At 33.9% G+C, this 19,998-nt stretch overlaps 1 protein-coding gene across 2 annotated transcripts; it reads left to right on the plus strand.

Moving 5' to 3' along the window:
* The first annotated feature begins 10,378 nt into the window (after positions 1 to 10,378).
* On the plus strand, positions 10,379 to 16,501 carry LOC128189426 (cytochrome P450 4B1-like). 2 transcript variants are annotated; one of them, XM_052861032.1, is made up of 11 exons: positions 10,396 to 10,601; positions 12,562 to 12,718; positions 13,425 to 13,606; positions 13,745 to 13,869; positions 14,090 to 14,152; positions 14,311 to 14,434; positions 14,546 to 14,675; positions 14,751 to 14,880; positions 15,236 to 15,517; positions 16,101 to 16,166; positions 16,255 to 16,501. In XM_052861032.1, exons 1-11 carry the CDS (start codon positions 10,452 to 10,454, stop codon positions 16,352 to 16,354), a joined length of 1,509 nt encoding a protein of 502 aa, XP_052716992.1. In that variant the 5' UTR covers positions 10,396 to 10,451; the 3' UTR covers positions 16,355 to 16,501. The 2 variants fall into 2 exon arrangements, with proteins under 2 accessions (XP_052716993.1, XP_052716992.1); XM_052861033.1 differs by lacking the exon at positions 16,101 to 16,166 and having other exon boundaries at positions 10,379 to 10,601.
* The last annotated feature ends 3,497 nt before the right edge of the window (positions 16,502 to 19,998 follow it).

Here is a 19,998-nt window from a genome sequence, read left to right on the forward strand (position 1 = left end):
ATTAGGGAGTTACTTGTAAATCAACTGGTCCGCCTGTTTGTCTGTGCAATCGTGTCTGGCCAATATCTTTCTTATCAAGAATCACTGGAAGTTCATACTTCACACAAATATTGTTATGACAAAAATATGTGACATGACCTTTGACTCAAGGTCATTTGGTCACAAACCAAAAACGACATTTACTGTTACAGGGTATACAAATCATCTTTAATGCGTTCATCATTGCAATAAAAAATTGCGTTAAAGAGGTGTGAGATGCATGTGAAGAGTAGGGGGTCCTCCATATATGAGATGTTCATTCTGGATACAGTCGAGCCCAAGTGCCTTCCTGCGTTTAAGTTCTTTGATAGCCTTGGTTATTTCGTTACCGGTAACTTCACCTCATGTAATTTTCGTAGGGTTTTATGTCTTGAGTTTTCCTGAATAAACACGTATGTGTTTTCTGTGGATTTGTAAAATTCGGAATCAAAGTTTAAGCTTTAGGTTGGGTTAGAAATTTGTTCAAATACTCAGCAAAACAGCTTGCAATTTCATCCGGGTTATCCACGAGTCTTCCTTCAATTTCGATTTCCGGATAGAATTTTGTGTTCCTGGGTCGCTGACGTTTAACAAGCTTCAAAAAAACCGCACATCACACTCAGAAGCTTGATCAATATCGTGGAATACCGATGCCATGTATCTGTCGTGTTCAGCATTAAGTTCATTGATGGAATTCGCGATAAGCTTTTTTTGCGTGGACCCTGAGGTCCATGCAGAAAATATATAAGCGAGGTTAAACCGGATGCTATGGGGAAAATTCAGCCTGCGCATGAGCTAGCCTGGTTCCTGTGCGTAATGGGTAGCTCAGGGAACCAGGCAAGCACATGTTTATCTGAATCGGGATCGGGATTCCGTGCCATATGCACACATAAGTTCAAAGGCGCTGTAATTGTAAAGTTGTCGGTAAACAGTACAGAAACGAAGTATTCCTTTTAAAACAATGATTGGCATGTGATATGAACTATCAGTATTTGAAATAAGTTAATGTTATGCCGAAACTATAACATGCATCAAATAACATAATTTGCAATGTTTTGTTGTTTTCCGAATACACAAGTAACTTAACTTTACTTTTATAGTAGGCGAGGCTAGAGAACTTCCCGATTAAATTTTTTAAGCATTTAAGTATGGTTAAATAATTATGTCACTGTATAAAAGTTTAAATCTCAAGAAAAATGCATCATATGAATATGAAATTTTTAATTTACACAAAGCTGTCACTGCATAGTTAACAAAGTAGTGCGAATCGTAATGTGTGCGAAAATAGTAGAATTCACCAAATGCCTGATACTATACATGCAAACTTCATTCATAGATAGATCATAATTATTTTAGAAGAAAGAATCCTTTAAATTCTAAGAGAAAAAGTCAGGGCTATACATACATGTATACGTAATACAACGTACAAATTGAGTGGTTAAAAGCAGAGGGCTAGAGTCGGTGGAATCTCTGATAATCTTAAGGCTTTCACGTTTTCCTTGGAAACACATGCAAATGGTCCACGTATTGTAGTCCTTTTTTAAAGGACAGCAACTTGTATAGTTCTTGTAGGAGTGTTGTACCATGCCTCCGGGACGATCTTCGCCTAACCAGATATTTCGTATGTGGTGCTCTCAGTCGTGAAGGTGTTAAACTTCAGGTGTCCACTCGGGTCTTTAGTGAGGTTTAAATTTTGCTACAGGGATAAAAAAGGATGCAGCAGTGTATAAAATATGACACAATTCTTTACAAAAATTATCAAGATCTACAACAGAACTTTTTTTTTGATGGACAGAGTATCCTCTTTTGGTTATTTTGTTGCCTTTTACTGTTAATAAATTTGAATTTAAAAAAAAATGTTAGCTATCTTCATATCTTCATTTCTTTTAAAAATTCCGTTTAGAGTATTGGCATATTATTGACAGTGTACTTGAGAGTATTCGGGACAAAATGGATACCATAGGAAATAAAAAAATAAATACGACCAATGATCTACTTCTGGATCTGGTCAACGTTTGTGATGACTGTGTTTCGAAGAAATGTGTAAAATCTGTTAGTACATATAGAAACAATATGTACATTACTATCAATTGGAAAGCAAAAAATATTCAACAAGAAATTAATGAACTTGTATTGTAAAAAAAGAGGCGATTGCAATCAAGCAATTAATAAAAACAGATTGGAGTAAAGCAAAAAGGAAGTAATTGTACTAGAATCAAATGGACATTGCCTCCGATGCAGAACAGTATCAGAAATGGCTAGGCGAAGACATGCCTATCCTGTCATCATCACGTGAGATCGTCTGTCCAGTGTGATACAGCAGAGTGGGACTTTTCTATCTTACACCGTGTATAACTACGCTGCTATGGTATGTACACAAGCGTCGTATGCTGTAAGGAAATGATTAAATGACGAAATGTGCAAATCTAATAGTCATTATTTTGCTAAACTGACTACACTTAATCATTTGTTCATTGAAAAACATGTCGTATGCTCTCCTCTTTACTTGCACTATTTATAGCGCGCAGAGGGATAAACCGAATGTAAATATTTGAATGTCAAAAGAGAAAGTCGCCAGACATCGTTTTGTATGAAAAAAATGACAATAACAAACTGTTAAACATCTCAAAATTAAATAAACGAAATACAAATTCAAAGCAGAGCAACAAGAACCTCTAAAAAGATAGAGGTAGGATCAGGTGCCATGGAGGAGTGACCATCCTCCGGTCACACCCGCCGTGTGCTCTTTGTCGTAATCGGGGGAAAAACGGATTATGGTCTAACAATTAGTATGAAAAACGTCAGTCAGCATGCGACCCAGTGGAAGATTGTATTTATTTGTAAAATAATGCAAGAAAAATAATCATTCAATACACACTCATACTGGACAGTGAAATTCCACCTCGGGGCCAATATTCACGTTCTAGGACTCGGCAAAGCCTTGTCCGCGCAGTGGAATTTTACTATCCAACATTCGTTATAACGTATATTTAGTTTGGATCAATATCAATTAGATCTGAGAGTTTCACGAAAATCGGCTGCGCCATTTCCGAGAAATCGCCTGCACAAATTTTGTAAGGAAAAAAATAATAACTAGAGCAAAGCGCGTTGCAAAGCAACGAGTAGGTCTTCCGTTAATGTCGGAAGTAAAGCTGGAAGTTCCGGTAAGAAGCAGAGCTCTTAAACCAACAACAAGAGTAACTTAAATAACAAGATAAAAAAAAATCGAATTATTCCCGGTACGACTTAACAAAACCCGAATGATTTTAAGTACGAAGAATATCCAAAAATCAGATGAAGAAAAAAAATATCCGAGCAAACATGACCGTACAGCGAATGAAGGGAGAAACAAAACATTTGCGCAAAAGTTCCTAAAATAGGCAAAATAAGGGAATTAAGATTGATGAGCAAATGAGCAACGAACTTAAGAAACGGTAGAAAACTTGATATGATGTAAAACATGTGGAAAACAGATTGTGGGAAGAGAGAAAAGCGACCACAGGATTGAAGGAGAAACAAGAAAATTTGGCAGTTGGATAGTGTCATAAAATACGGCAACAGTATAGTGAAAGATAAAAAAATCAGAATAAACTTTAAGAAACCTTATCAAAGAGACTAGCGCGAAATAGACCTAGTGTTGCTGAAGTTGTCAACATTCCACCCACGCCAACAGAAACCAGTTAGGAACATTATGAAATTTTAAAGCTGCATAAAATCATTTGGTCGCCATATAAGTTTCGATCGCTCCTCAACTGCCTCTGGGGTTTATATACCGCAGGCCAAGAAAGTTATGGTCGCTTGCTTTCCGATCGAGGCATTCAGGTTGCACAGACTCCTTTAAGCATGAATTGCACATTGTCATAATCTTTTTTGTAAAAAATAATAAAGAAAACTACAATCAATAAAACAAAAAAATATATTTATTCTTTAAAAGAATGTCCAATGGTTCCTTGTTATTTTGCACAGATAGTGATGCCTTACTTCGCATGCACATCGAACACGTGTGTCGTTTAAACAGAGTGCATAACGTCTGCATCTCTCAGAAGACCCAAGCGGCACTACATCAAACACAGTATACAAATGATGGTAATTCCAAGAAAGTAACAACGTAACATCGTTTCCATCAGTTTCTACAAAAACTCTCCATTTCCCATTTTCACAAAATCCATGCGGTCATTGACATTGCTCGATCTGCCACAGTTTGTGGTTTGCGTATGTGCGATATTATTACATACACGGGAAAAACGTTCTACAATTATCGAGGAATTTTGAAATACGTGTGCTTGGATTTCAGTTTGTCTAGTTTCATATTTTATTGGATATTCCTTACCAGTGCAGTGGATATCATTTTTGTTCTATACGCGTTCTACAAGTCTTTTCGTTGTATGTAAAGTGCTCGGGTGAATAAAATACACGAATGCGGTAAAGCATTAATAGTGCTATCGGCCTTATATAGGGAGTGTGTAGCGATGAGCAGAACAAAAGAAACTAATATGGCAGTAGTCGGAGATAAAAGGGAAATAATACGTATTCATGAATTCGTGTCAGCTTTGACATTGAGACCACAAGGGAATACATATAACAAGTATAACAGAGCACAACACAACGTACCACAATATACGGGTTATGAAAGAGTAAACAAAGGAAGACTTCTGGGTACTTATTGAACAACAGCAGCAGCAACAATAACAGACATGTAAGGCCAAACTATTTATCAGGGAATACATAATGGGGAAACGCTACAACCTTGGCAGAGAAATAAAATACAATTAAAGGGACTTGGTCACGATTTGAGCCCAAATTTAAAAATGTTATTTTCCCAATTTTTATGTTTAGAATGGTTGATAGGGGTACTTTTAATGCTTTAACAAAATTTGAAAGTCAAATATTGTTTTATAAGCAAAATACAGAGTTTGAAAATCTTTGTTTTGAATACAAAGCTCGAGCTTTGTTATGGTTTACATATGTTATTTATTGGTTTAAGTCTCAATCAAATGTTGCTTTGTTCTGTTTATGATATCATCTATGAACACGAGCCTTGTTTGCATGACAAAGAATTGTCAGCATTGTATCTTGCTGATAACTCTACGTATGACTCTCAAATTTCATTTGATCATTAGAAATGCATTCCTAAAGCATTGTAAATATTAAAACAGAAAAAGAGAATTTGACCAAAATCGTGACCATGCCCCTTTAAGGTGGAGGCCAACGAGGACACGGACAAAGTTTCCAGTAACAAAGACAGCGACAACGAAAAAATGCGTGGATGCAAATGTTATCAATTTGTCTACCAAGCAATTAAACAAAATAATTAAATAAAATTTCTATCCAAAGGATTGAAATACACACAAACCCCACTGTGATAAAAAAAATGTGAAACATACATCAACGAATACACTCACAAACACCTGACCGAATACTAGTACATCAATAATACGATGAAGACATTTAAAATACTCAAATAGATTAAGTAAAAAAAAAAACCAAATCTTGCGATCAACCTAAACAAAAGAACGGGAAAACACTCCAGAAACTGTTCAAAAAACGCTCGAGAGCTACACACTGGATAGTACAAAATGTATATACAAATCCTGTCTAAAGACGAAACAAATGCCATAAAACCATAAGCGGATAAAGGCGGAGCAGTCGTAGTTATGGTACGCAATATTCTCAGCAAAATCAATGAAGAGTTCTATACTGAAATATCTGAAAACCAGGAGAAAGCAATCATACGAAAAGGAATCAAAAACAATCAAAGAAGCTATACAAAAACAGAATTCTAAATACATTGATTTAACATTCTGTTCTACTGTTGGAGGATCTGCAGCATCCCTGACGTCTTAGCAACTTACTGCATATTATCGTGTGACCACTATGTCAAAATTTACAAAGTTTCATCAGGGATGACTTAGATATATCTTTCAACATCTATCGAATCAAGTAAACACTTATGATGAACTAGCAAGTCACCAGGCCTGAAAACTTTTAAATTTTTTAAAAGTGAAAATTGCAAAACGGAAATGGATAACAGATTTACGAAGGATTTAAAAAAAAAAAGAATATTGTATTTACGTTTAATAGGAAATACTTTCATCCAATTAAAAGTACAGCCCAACGCTGCCTAAAGCTTAAAATTTTTACACGAAACGCTGAATATAAAGACAAATAAAGAATTTGGTGAAGAAAATAGCCAGAATCGTACGAATAAATGGAAATATATTTAGATGATTGTTTTATTATATGGAATAAAGGAGACTCATTTACAAATGTTGAATAATATTCTTAATGATATGGAGCCAGATATCAAATTAACATTAGGGAAATGTTCCACTGAAATTCCGTTTTTAGATGTTCTAGTCAAGAAGGAAAACGATAAAAATTCTATAGTTATATTCTACAAGACTACAGATACTCGCCAGTATTTATGTTTTGGTTCATCCCATCTACGACAAATAAAAAAGCGCATTCCTTACAACCTAGTCAGGAAAATATGTACCATAGTCAGCAATGAGGAAACCAAAAAAATCATCGTTTCAAAATGATGAAGATATTCTTGACTGACCAAAACTATTTATCAATTTAAATAATGACGGCACCAGAAAGGTGAATAAAACAGAAAGACATGATCTTATTAATCCAATTTTACGGAACAACATGGAAACAAAAATATTACCACTCGTTACTACCCATAATCCTAGGAACCCGAACATAACCCCGGTTATCAGTAAATTCAACGGAATTGTAAAAAGAGATGAAGATATGGCTTGCAATTGATTTTTATGCATTTTTAACAGTAAAATGCAACCAAAGATCCCAAAGTGGATACCCTGTCCATCTCCAATTAAATATATATTTATATATATTCATATATTATATATTGTCCTACGCATAGATTCCCTTTTTCGTCTAGTGATAAAATAATCGAAGCAAACTAAAATTGTATAGTTTATGAGCTTAACTCCAACCAAGGATGCGAGATGATGTTAAAGGGGCATGGTCACAATTTTGGTCAAATTCTATTTAAGGTCTTCCGTTACCAACGGAAGACCTTATAGTGATTGTTAGGTTTTTTCTTTCTTTCTTCTTATTATTTTTTTCCCTTTTTGTATCGTGAATATCTCAGATATGTCTTGATAGATTTTCATAGAATTTTTAGTGATGATTGAAATTAAAAAGATCTAGAAGTGTTTGATTTAAGTTTTTCTAAATTCACTTCCGTTCGTCCGTTTCCTGTCCCGCGACGAAAAGCTTGTCACCTCCAGATCTCAACAATGGTAAATACTTGAACATCCAAACTTTGTGGGATGATATACCTTTAGCTGTAGATGTGTTTTAACTATTTTGTTTTGTTCGTCGTAACTTACGGTTGTCAACGGAAGCACTTCAAAAAATATTATTTTTACATATTCAATTCCTTTTCTACGGAAGCCCGTTGGTGCCACTAAGAAAAATATTTTATCTGGCGGCCGCCAGATAATTATTTGGCGGCCGCCACTTATTATCTGGCTGCCGCCAGATAATTATTTGGCGACCGCCACTTAATATTCTGGCGGCCGCCACTATTTATTTGGCGGCCGCCTGATAAAACCTGGCTTCCTGATGCGCGCGCATATTTTAATGGGAGCTCTTTAGGGAGTTGTGGATACACTCTAATTTATCACTTTTATTAATTATTTCTGAAACTTGACATTAACTATCAATTGCAGAGCTTAGGGTTTTGAAAAACTGGTTGAGTTGAATGTACAGAAGACTTTGTTAGAATCTAGAATGATTTTTATATTACTTTGTGCCTTGTATTATACATGTTTGTTGTAAAACATGGTATTTAAGAGTTGATTCTGAACTTTTAAAACTGAACTAAACACCCGTTCAGGAAATCTTAACATTAAAAAACTTTAACTTGAGAGGAATTGTATGTAAACATGTACATAAGTAAAGGAGCGCACTGCCTTCTGTATGTTTTAATTTTGGTATAAAAAACCAACGCAGGTCAGCTTTATTGACCAAGACAGCTAGTACAGGCAATATTATCACGAGAGCAGATCCATCTATGACTGTGTTGTTAAACTCTTATTCCAAATCACATGAAAGGCAGTACAATAAAAAGACCGCGATCGGCCACAGTCTCTCTGGGTAAATCAAAGTACTGAGAGTACTGAAAGGCGGGGTCTTGAAAGTTTGAATTTGTAATTGTTTTCCTCCATTATGTTCCTAAAATTATGAGTTTGAATTAGAAGTGATAAATTAGAGTGTATCCACAACTCCCTAAAGAGCTCCCATTAAAACATGCGCGCGCATCAGGAAGCCAGGTTTTATCAGGCGGCCGCCAAATAATTAGTGGCGTCCGCCAGATAAAATATTTTTCCTACGTGGCACCAATGGGCTTCCGTACTTTTCCATAGAATAAATATATAAGTATTAATCTATGCAAATGTTATCTATGCAAAGTCAAATCAACAAAATCTCAATTATCTCAGGAAGCTTTTTTTTAACTCATTTTGTACCCGCGAGATCTTAGAAACTGTAAGTGATCAAGACACGAAACTTTAATGGATGATAGACATTTGATTGAAAATGTGTTTAACCGGTTTCATTTTGTCTTCCGTCACTTCCGGTCCACATCAAACAAATCGAGCTGTTCATCAGTTTAACTGGGTTTTTTTTATATTTTGAGTAGGTTGAATGAACAAAAATGTACAAAAGGCGAGTATACAAGAAATATTTAATACAATTTACATTGAGTACTTCCGTTTGTCCGTTTCCTTTCCCCAGACAAAAAACCTTATTTCGACAAGATCTCAAAAACAGTAACAACTAGAACAGCTAAACTTTGTGGGATGATAGATCTATGTATGTACATGTGTTTACATTATTTTGTTTTATCCGGCGTAACTTCCGGTCGTCACAGGAAGTACACCCAATTTTGATATTTAAAAAGTATTTTGGTTATATAGCATGGAAGTAACATTCTAGCTATAGAAATTCAAAAGGTCATTAACACATGGTAAAAAAACCCCAAAAAGTTCTACTTCCGGTGAGACATCTCAAATATCCCAGGTAGCCTTCTTTTTTAAAACAAAGTACCCACAAGATCTCAACAACTGTGAGAGATCAAGAAACAAGATTTATATTGATAATGGACATGTGATTGAACATGTTTTTGACGAGTTTCATTTGGTCTTACGTCACTTCCGGCTCTCACTTGGAGCGTTCAAGCAGAATACTTTTTTTTTAACATTTTACTCAGTGTGATGAACAGTAACGTACCGAAGGTAAACGTACTAAACTGTCTACTTTTAATTTCTTTAATTACATCCGGTTGTCCGTTTCCGGTCCTGAGACAAAATCCTTTTATCAACGAGATATTGTAAGAAAAAAAACTTGAACATCCAATCTTTGAGGAAAGACAAAACAATGTATAAAGATATGTTTACTATGTTCTAAATGATCCGGCGTAACTTCCGGTCGTCACGGAAAGTACTCAAAAATTGACATTTAGTCTTTTTGTTTTGTTTAACTATACAAATAATTTCTAAGAATTTTTTTTACAGTTTATATTGTATCAATTTAAAAAAAAAAAGAGAAATGGATTTTTATTTGCAGATTGCTACATGAGGAACGGAAGACCTTTTTGTTGCTATAGCAACAAGAGTCTAGTTTTATGTTATTATTATATACAATGCTTTTGAAATGCATTTCTAATGATCCAATACAATTTTAGAGTCGATCGTAGAGTTATAAGCAAGATACAGGGCTCACAATTCTTTGTCATGTAAACAAGGCTCGTGCCATGTTTTTGTTTACATAGGTTCAATATACCAGTAAAAAATCTTTTTCCAGCTTATTTGTCGATCTTTTTATTTATTTTAAGCATAGATAAACAGTTTCTAACGTTTAAAACATTCGTTTTAGGTTTAAAACTGAAATTTTTATTTCAACGTTCAAAATGAATACAAACGCTTTGTTTACAAAGCGAAGAATTTCAAGCTATGTTACTCGCTTATAACTCAACAAATGACAATCAAATTTTGGTTGCCTAATAAAAATACCTTTATGATTCATTGTAAATATTAAAATAAGAAAAACAATTTTTGACTAAAACCGTGACCATGCCCCTTTAAGATTGTTTTAGGGTGTTTTTTAAACTTTGTACCTGAAGCTGTTTGGTGCAGGCATCTGGTTATTTTTCTCCGATATGAACAAAATATAGATAATGTTTTTTACATATTGACATTAAAATGTAGTGATTCAGAGTTTATAACACTTAGTTTGCTCTAAAAGTCAAACGATTTTAGCCTGTAACTTTTTATTGGATAACATTCCACAAAACACACATACGCACTGTACCATGAAGAACCTGCCAAGCAGAGTGTAGTTTGATATTTATTGAAGACATTTTTGAACCGAGGTCAAATGTAAACTGGGTCTCAAACATGGCAGGGATGCTTGTTGCTTCGATTCTAGCCATAATAGTTGTTGCCTTTACACATTTAATTGTAAAGACTATTAAAGTTAAGTACACTTTCTGGGGATTTCCGGAGTCTATATACGACAAACACTGGCTGCTGGGACACCTACCACATGTAAGTGTGCTTCATGGTGACAGCCATTAATGTTGTTTACATCTACAGGTGGGTTATTACGCAAGTCATATCTCTTACACAATGTCGGAACATTATTTGCAGATTATTTATGAGAAGAATTGTTAGTGCCGCTTTTATGTTTAGCTTCACAGTACTGTGATGAACCGAGGAACAATGTACAATATAATTGTCCAAAATAATTACAATAAGCTTGTTTAGCACAGTCGTACCTATTTACACGATTACATCACTTCGCAGTTTTTGACGCACGGTTTGTCGGCCATTGTTGTCAAGATCATGGGAGCTTAGTCAAAGCATTCCTGGACAGCGTTCTAGGAGCTTTATGTTTTTAAATATATATATTTACCCACCCACCATTTACGCCAGTTGCACAAAAAATGTTTGTTTCCTCTTTTTTTTAAAGAATTAATACTAAAAGTCTTATAAATATTCTATACATAATAACATCTATTTTTAACAGCCATTATGGAACAATATAAGAACTGCATGCCTATTGCAATTGACAACTAGATTATATCTCTGTGATCATATCAGACCATTTGAGGTTTTTAAAAAGATAATTATACTAAATTCTAGATCTACAAATATAGAAAATTTCACAAATTTCAATTTCTCTTTACATTATCTGAAATATATAGAAGATCGAGTCTGAATTTTGTACACTTTAACATGTACACTCCATCGGTAAATGATTTTGTCTGAGATTTCTCATCTCCTTAACGTTTAATATCTGATCTGACCACAACTTTACAAAAAAAATAAACTAAGGGTAAAAGATAATTCTGGTGCAAAATTGATTTTGCATCTAAAATCAATTTTTTTTTAATAATTAGTTCACATTAGATGAATAAAAAGTGGCATTGTTGTTATTGTTTAAAAATAGCTAATCAAGTTGATAAATCTACAATAATTTTGTATAACATAAACCTGAATTATTTTTCTATGCCAGTGTTTTACCAAAAATAGTACTTGTTTGATTTTAACTTTGATTACGTTTTCTATACCAAATTGTACAGTTGTAAGAAAGAAGGAAACATTATCTTTCAATTCACTAACATTTAATTAAATGAACTTTAAGTCAAATATACTTTTGAAATTTAGATTAAAAACCTGGCTCCCTACATAATGAAAAAAATGAGACATTTCACTCTATATATATCTAAAAATTTGCATCTTGACACTGGCAGTTTCATTCAAAAATATTCAACTTAAGTGCTGTGAGGTAATAATTATAGATTTGGGTTGAAAAGGTTTAACTTTAATTTATATATGATCTGTATTGTTCATATGACGACCACCGAGATATACAGTAGACTTGAATTATAATCTATATCAGTCGAGATACTTGTGGTCGGACCGTCGTAATAGGATATCAATGCTGTACATTTGGACAATTTTCAGTAAAATACACATATCTGTGACAAAAATTCAATTGAAATCGATGAAATACAAAATATCCTACATATCTTCCATGAAATATTTCATTAATTCACATGTACAGGAGCTAACAGAGATTTATAAAAGTAAATGTTGAAATCTTTTCTTCTTTCGGAAAGTATTCGGAATACCTCGCATAATTGTTTAAAGTTATCATCCGATTAACTTTTATATACTTTTCCATGCAAAATCCCCGTAGACGTTTTAATCTTAACGTGTATTGAAACCCGACAAGCTATCAGGAATGTTTCAAACAAGAAATATAGGGATTGTTTCATACTATTGAGTGTACATCGTTTGAACTCTGAGGTATTTATATAAATCGAATAATTTAAGAAGAAAAAATGTGCCGCTGATATCTTTACACAGAGTATAGTGGAATTATTTGAAAATGATAAGCTGTCAAGTTCAACTATATAACAAAATGTTTCGATAAAAATCAAATTAAAAAATATCACACGAACTTTTTATTTCTAAGTAAATGTTTGATGACGTGTTTCAGTACAAGGTACAAGGCTACCTCGGTAAGCATTACATGGATAAATTGGTGGAATGGACAGAGAAATACCCGAAAATGTTTCTGACATGGATAGGACCTGCAACTGTAAGGGTTATGCTGAATCATCCCGATAGTGTCAAACAAATACTGAGAACGGCAGGTAATGAGAGAGAGAGAGAGAGAGAGAGAGAGAGAGACAGAGAGAGACAGAGAGAGAGACTATACTGCATTTCAATATGCATTCATTGTGATTATCTTTAATATTAAAAGCTAAATTTATAATTCCAGAATTCTTATACAATGTTTTCAAAACAACATAACATACATGACGTTTAGTTACCTCTATATGCAGTGGCGTTTCATATATCCGGACGCCAGATGTCCGCACGCTTCACTTTACGGATGATTTCATAAGGGAAGATATTTTTTATGCGTATTTTTTGTCTCATTCATCCGATTTTGCGTTGCGGGTCTGGACGGTCTGTGACAAAGCACCATTTAACTAAAAATCTTGCTTCATTTAACAAAGGACTATTATACTGCAGTATTGTGCATTTTTCGCCCCCAAAAGTTAAGTTTTATAAAGATCTTTTACAATAAGGTGGAAGATTGTTGAAATCATATTCAAAAAGTTATCACCACAGTGCCGTAATAATGTAGAAAATGAAGATTGTCTTATTTTGATAAACTGATGTTTTGCAAAATATAAGTGCTTTCCGATAGTTTTTCAACTGGGAAACATCGAACGCAGGCTTGCTCGAGTGCCACTTTGTAGTATGACGTGCATATCTATATGAACAAAAACATGTTAAAATCGTACTCGAGCAGACCTGAAACACAAAGCAGAGTAACCGACTTTTTTACAGACCCAAAACCGATTGGATACGGACAGATTTACAGCCATGCTATACCGTGGTTAGGGGAAGGGCTTGTAATTGCTGGGGGCGCCAGATGGAAGCGCTCCAGACGTTTACTTTCTCCCGCTTTTCATTTTGACATCTTGAAACCTTACGTAAAAGTCTACAAAAGCTGTACCGATCATCTAGTGGTATGTTACTTTAATACGGTTTATAATCTATGAAAGCAAAAATTTTTATCCAACTATTTTGCCACAAAAAATCTTTTACTATGGTAATTTTAGATTTTAATATTGTTTTAAATCTTTAATGGTTTTGAATTCTTCTAGCAAAACATCCAAACGTTTGCGGACAAGAAGGAGAGTGTCGAGGTGTTTGGATTGGTCAGTGCCTGTACACTGGACATCATTCTACAGTGTGCTTTCTCTCATCAGGCAGACTGCCAGAATTTAGGGTTAGGGATATTTCAAAAAGAGTTTTAAGAACAAAGGAGTAAAATGTCCTATTTGTTGTTCTCTGACAATACATGTATAGCGAATCTATCAATTGGCAATGGAAGATATTTTAAGATAGGATTTATCTAGATTATGACGAATGTATCAAATTATGCTGATTAAAAGGTATAGATTAAGTAAGCATTAAAAAATATCAATAATGTATCATCATTGTTGTAGTGCAGACAATCAGTACAGTAAAACAGTGTACAGCCTGACCAAAGAATGGATGCGAAGGAATGCGTAAGAGCAAAATTCCTGTTTATTTAGTGAATTGTGCATTTATTCAATAAGCAAGAGGCTAATCAGTCAACAGCATTTACTTTTACAAGCGTAATTTTAAATTGTCGGTTAACTGTTAATTGACTTACCAAATTATTTTTGTTTTCTTCCACGTGTAGAAGTCCCTGGCTGTATCCAGACTCTATTTATTTTAAGACAGAAAAAGGAAAACAATTCAAATGTGATTGTGATTATGTTCACAAAATAGCAGAGGATGTCATAAGACAAAGAAAAGCCCTTCTGGTTTGTTTGTTGTACCCATTATGATATAATAAAGAACTAATTTCAAAGTAAATCAATTTTAAGTTTATCATGGTTTCAGTATGCGATTGTTTTCGTGATGTTTTTATTTAGAAAAATGAGGACATTTCTAATCGGAAATACCTGGACTTCCTAGACATTATTTTAACAGCCAAAGATGAGGATGGGCAAGGAATGTCTATGGAGGATATTCGCAGTGAGGTGGACACCTTTCTATTTGCAGGTTAGTACGAGATGGTTGTTCTTATGAATAACTACACTTTCGTGACGTATTCAAATTTTTTTTTTGCAAAAATAGGTCATGATACTACAGCAAGCGCCATCTCGTGGATATTGTACTCATTGGCTGAACACCCTGAACATCAGATGAAATGTCAGGAGGAAATCGACAGAGTGGTCAGTGAAACAGAGTCTGGAGAGCTTGAATGGTATGGTCAGTAAGAAAAGGGTAGAAAAGTCAAGGACGATATTAACAGATATTTAATTGAACACTTTGATATTATGATATTAACACGAAATTTTGTGTTTAAAAAGCCATTCTAAAAGGTTGTTTAGACTTTTTGATAAAAAATTCGTAGTTTTCATAATTATAAATGAATGAAATATTAATTCGCGTAATTAAGTAACGAGCGTCATGCATCATCAATATCATGTCACTATTCAAGCTTTAAAAACAGAATGATTTACGACGAAAAAAAGAGGGGGCAAAAACATGAAATGGATTTCCATTTTGCCTTTAAAACTGACTCAAATTGCTCAAACATTTTATTATTTTAAATAAAGGAACGACCTTGGGAGATTGGAGTATCTCACACAATGCATCAAAGAAGGAATGCGTCTCCACTCACCTGTACCTTCTATTTTGAGAGAGAACCAAGCTCCCATCACTATAGATAACCACGTGATACCAGCCGGAAGCTGTGTTGCGATTTCTATTTATTGTCTCCACCACAATCCAGCCGTGTGGGGACAGAACCATATGGATTTCAGACCCGATAGATTCACCAAGGAAAATATCCGAAAGATGGACCCTTTTGCATATTGTCCATTCTCTGCAGGACCAAGGTAAAAGATCTTTAGATAATCCTTAAAAACAGACATCCTCTATATAAACATGCAATATCTAATTATCTAAGACAGCTACAATCGTACTTAGTACATAAAATTATAGCGAAACCTCAAATTCTGTGAAGTTTTTTTTAAGTCTCAAAATTAAGTCAAAATTATTAACAAATCCTTGTTTAAAAAGAGTAAAAAAGCTCTGCATCATATATATATTATGTATAACGAATTGCAATACATAATATCTTTGTCTTATATTTTATGTTTAACGAATTGTTTAAAAGATTTAAAATTAAAATGAAAAAAAAAACTACCGTTTTACTGGGTTGTTTGAAATAATATACACTTTCATAAATCCTTTGATCCATGAATGTACAATTTAAAAAATATCATGCAAAGAGCACTTTTATATTTAATATTTCAACGAGGACAACTTGTATTCATGTGGAAGGAAATTACTTACAAGTTTGATGTGCTTATGAATACGAACTCAATTTACTAAAATAACGAAAAAAAAAGGAATGGAAACACAGATCTTTATCCCTTGGAAGTTCTGTATTCATATATTTGTTTAATGTTAATATAGAAATTGCATCGGGCAGCAGTTTGCAATGGCGGAGGAAAAAATCGTGCTATCAACCCTTTTACGAAGGTAACAGTTTAGTCTGTTAAGGTATATGAAAGTTCAGTTCCTTTGTATGTCTGTTCAGATTAATCGCACTTTTTGTTTTTTTTTTAAGATTCAACTTTTCTGTGGACAAAAGCCACCAAATCGAAAGAATGCAGGCGGCGGTCATGAAAACAAAGACTGGTATTAAGCTGTTCGCTTCTCCCAGATAAAAGACTTAACGAGATCATAAATGTTTCTCTGTCAAGGAATATATTTTCTGCTGTCAGCTAGTTTGTTGACCTTATATTAAGTGGGTTCGGAACATTTTCATTTTGTGACATACTTCCTATCGAAATAAACAATAAAATCAAGTATGATTTTATAGATATATTTTTTTCATAATAGTTACCTGACAGTGTGGCGCAACAAGTTCGAGCATTAATTAAGAATCCCGCAAAACATTTTATAATTTTCACAATTCGAAAACAAAAATATGGTTGAGCTATTTCCTGGTCAAACATCGCAGAATTTGAAAATTATATACTGGTGAAATTATTTTAATTATTGTATAATGTCTATAATTTAAAACAGTTTTATCTACATCATTATCATCAGGTGTTCCACACCTCCTTACTATGAGCATTTGTTTTGTGTAGTTCTTACACACATGTAGTTTTGGTTTCTTGAATACGTGAAAATATATTGAACAGAGGTTATCTGATTATCTCAGAATAAACTATTTACATTAAAAATCATGGAATACCATGAGTTTTAGATAAAATGATGAAGAAAAGTAAGAAAATAATAAACAGTTTATTAACAATATTTTATTTCTACGTTTTCTATTATCTCAACATGTAAGGGACCATCACCTAATTTTACGTGATATATTCTAAAACAATGGTGAGTTAGTTTATAAAAAGTATACAAGAAGTATTAATACACCATTGTTTGGGGGTGTGCTGGGGTAGATTACAGAAAATTTTTCTTGTAAAACATCAATAAAAGCATTTTTATCAATATTATTCTTTTTGACTTTTCATTTACAAACTACACTTGTATATTATGATCAAAGTCAAAGGTACACTAAATAACGAATAAATTTAATTCAAAGCAAGTTCGGCCGCTCCAAATGTGCTCAATCTAATTAAAACTAGTTCAAGCATATTTGTTTAATATGTTTAAATTATCCCGAACTTGGTACTAAGGAAATGACGTTATACCCTCCCCGAACTAGAAAAATCAGGGATATCCACAAACATTGACCCCCATGAATAAAAATGATTCCAAAGTAGATCGTTTTGAAGCGGATCGAATATCTAATTTAAATTAGATTGCAATATGTTGTGCATGCGTCAATTCTTTACGTACGATTCTCTTGGTCCATGACCTAGAATAATGAAATAGTTGTAGTCTTAATGTAGACAGTCATAAATCATAAATCATTTATTTCCTTTTTTGTGATAGGCATCGGCCGATCACATTTGTTTCCATATGAGGCACTTTTTAGCTATTGGCGCACGCATTGCGCCTTACACTTCTTTATTCATTATGCAGTGACAGCTTCATGTAAAATTTTGATTGCATGTTGTAATGACAAAAAGCATGATAGTCTATACATGCGTTTGAGTATCAACCGGAAGTACAATTTGCATTTGATTTTACAATTAGGAGTAAAGCCTATTCATCAAATACTATCTGAAATCGACAAAACGGTGGGATAAATACTACTTATCATGTTTAAAACATGTACGGAATGTTTTGTATTATATTTAGAGAGCTGGTCAATGGTATATTGCATGCCGATCATTCCCTCAAAAGGAATATATACTTGTTTCCGGTTACCGCCATATTAATTGTAAATTTACAAAGTTCTGTTCATCGCTTCACACCAACTATTTAAGGCCGATAGCAATATTCATGCTTCACCACATTCAGATATTTCATTTACTTTGGACGGAGAGATATGAATAAACGCTCTTTGAACAAAAATATTATGACAACCATTGCACTGGTAGGGGATATCCAATGACAGACATAACAGACTGAAATTTAGGTACACATATTTTAAAAAATCATTGATCATAGTAGAACGTTCACTTTTGTTGTATTGTTATGATATCGCACATGCGCAAACCAAGCACATTAGCAGATCGCGAAATAACAGCATGTTTAGAAAAGGAGTGATTTATTTTATAAATTTAAAGCTGCTTGGTCCGATTTTATATCAAATTTTATGCACGCTTTTAAACGATGGCTATGCTTAGTATATGTATAATAATAGACATTGCAGTAGTTTTACCCGTCAATTATGCCAAATTTCAATGAAGAAAAATACGTACAAAATTTGCTAACAATACAAACGACATTAAAAGGTACCGCGTTATTTCGCCTCATGTTAAATTTCACCCCTGACGACGAGACGGGTATGGTTGTATAACGACTTTGACATCGCTTAAAATAAAGGTCGAAATGATCAGACAATTACAAATAAACATGTGTACGTTTTGTTCGCTAATATTTCCAAAGTCTGCTTTCTTTACAATCGATGCATAGCATGCGGGTTGAATAACCCCAATCATTCGGGGGACGAAACCAAGCGGTTTCCTTTTCTAAACATTCCCGTGATGCATTTTGGTTTGTTTTTTCGTTTGCCCAAAGAGAAATTATTTTTATTTACTTTGAATATTTCTAACTTTGAAAGGAGACTGATTCTGCTGGTGTAAATAGGAGAAAGTCCATAACTTTCTAAGATTAATGATTTGTATGGAAAAAATTTTGATACTGTAATTACAAAAAAATCGGACCAAGCAGCTTTAAGTTATATAAGCGATGTTTCTTTGTTTATTCATTCTTGGATTTGCCATAAATCATCTACTGTGTTGGATGTGGTGAGGCCGTGGTCTACTTAAACTATTGAATGCTTATTTTTTTAAATGTCGTCGGTCCTATAATACACCAAGCGGTGTAGACAAGTTGAGTACCGCGCGTTATCTCGAGATAACTCCATTCACACGCCATCATTTTTCACTCGGAAAAGTCAACAACAAACAAAAACAAATTTCTGATGGAGATTCATTATAGGATATGTGGACGTTTTTTCTCCATTCCGAATTCAGCCATTGTAGGCATAATATTTTTAATTCGTGTATTAAAACCTGATAAGTTAGAAGGGGTGTTTTACAGGAGACATCATTGAAATGATTCGTTCTTTTGAATGAACATCGTTTTAACTCTGAAATAATTATGTATAAATATCGAAAATTAAGCAAAATGTAAATTGAGAACATCTTAGGACATAGTGTAGGCACACATAACAGTGCAAATTGAAATAAAGCTCTTATAAGAGACAAGCTAGCTTTATTTAGCGCAAAAAGCCACAATTTAGTGAGCGCTGTAACACATAATTTACTGAATCAACTAGAAACCACTTTGTAAATATTTGAAGAACCCAAAAACAAACAGCACAAAATAAAAATAATTAGCTTGGCAGCAAATACAATCTTCCACTGGGTCGTGCTGACTGGCGTTTTCATACTAACGGTAAGACCATATAATTAATCACCTAATTGTCTACAATCGCAACTTCTCGAGCCTTTCCGGCAAGCTCAGAAAAACACCTCGAATCTATTACCTTTGGGTCCATAACAACCCCTCTTTTCATAAAACTTAATATAAATACAACACATTTTACGATCTGTTGAGATGTGAGCTATACTCCATTTAATTAAAATATATACCCTAAAATAGAACACAGAAGCCACATACAAGGCTGTCTAGCCGATAGTTATTTTACTGCGACTCCATTATGTATAAAATTCTAACATCCGGCGATGCATAATTAATGCATTCGAGGTGTATTTCCGAGCTTGCC

The sequence above is a fragment of the Crassostrea angulata genome, chromosome 6, assembly GCF_025612915.1.
Source record: "Crassostrea angulata isolate pt1a10 chromosome 6, ASM2561291v2, whole genome shotgun sequence".
Lineage (NCBI taxonomy): Eukaryota > Metazoa > Mollusca > Bivalvia > Ostreida > Ostreidae > Magallana > Magallana angulata.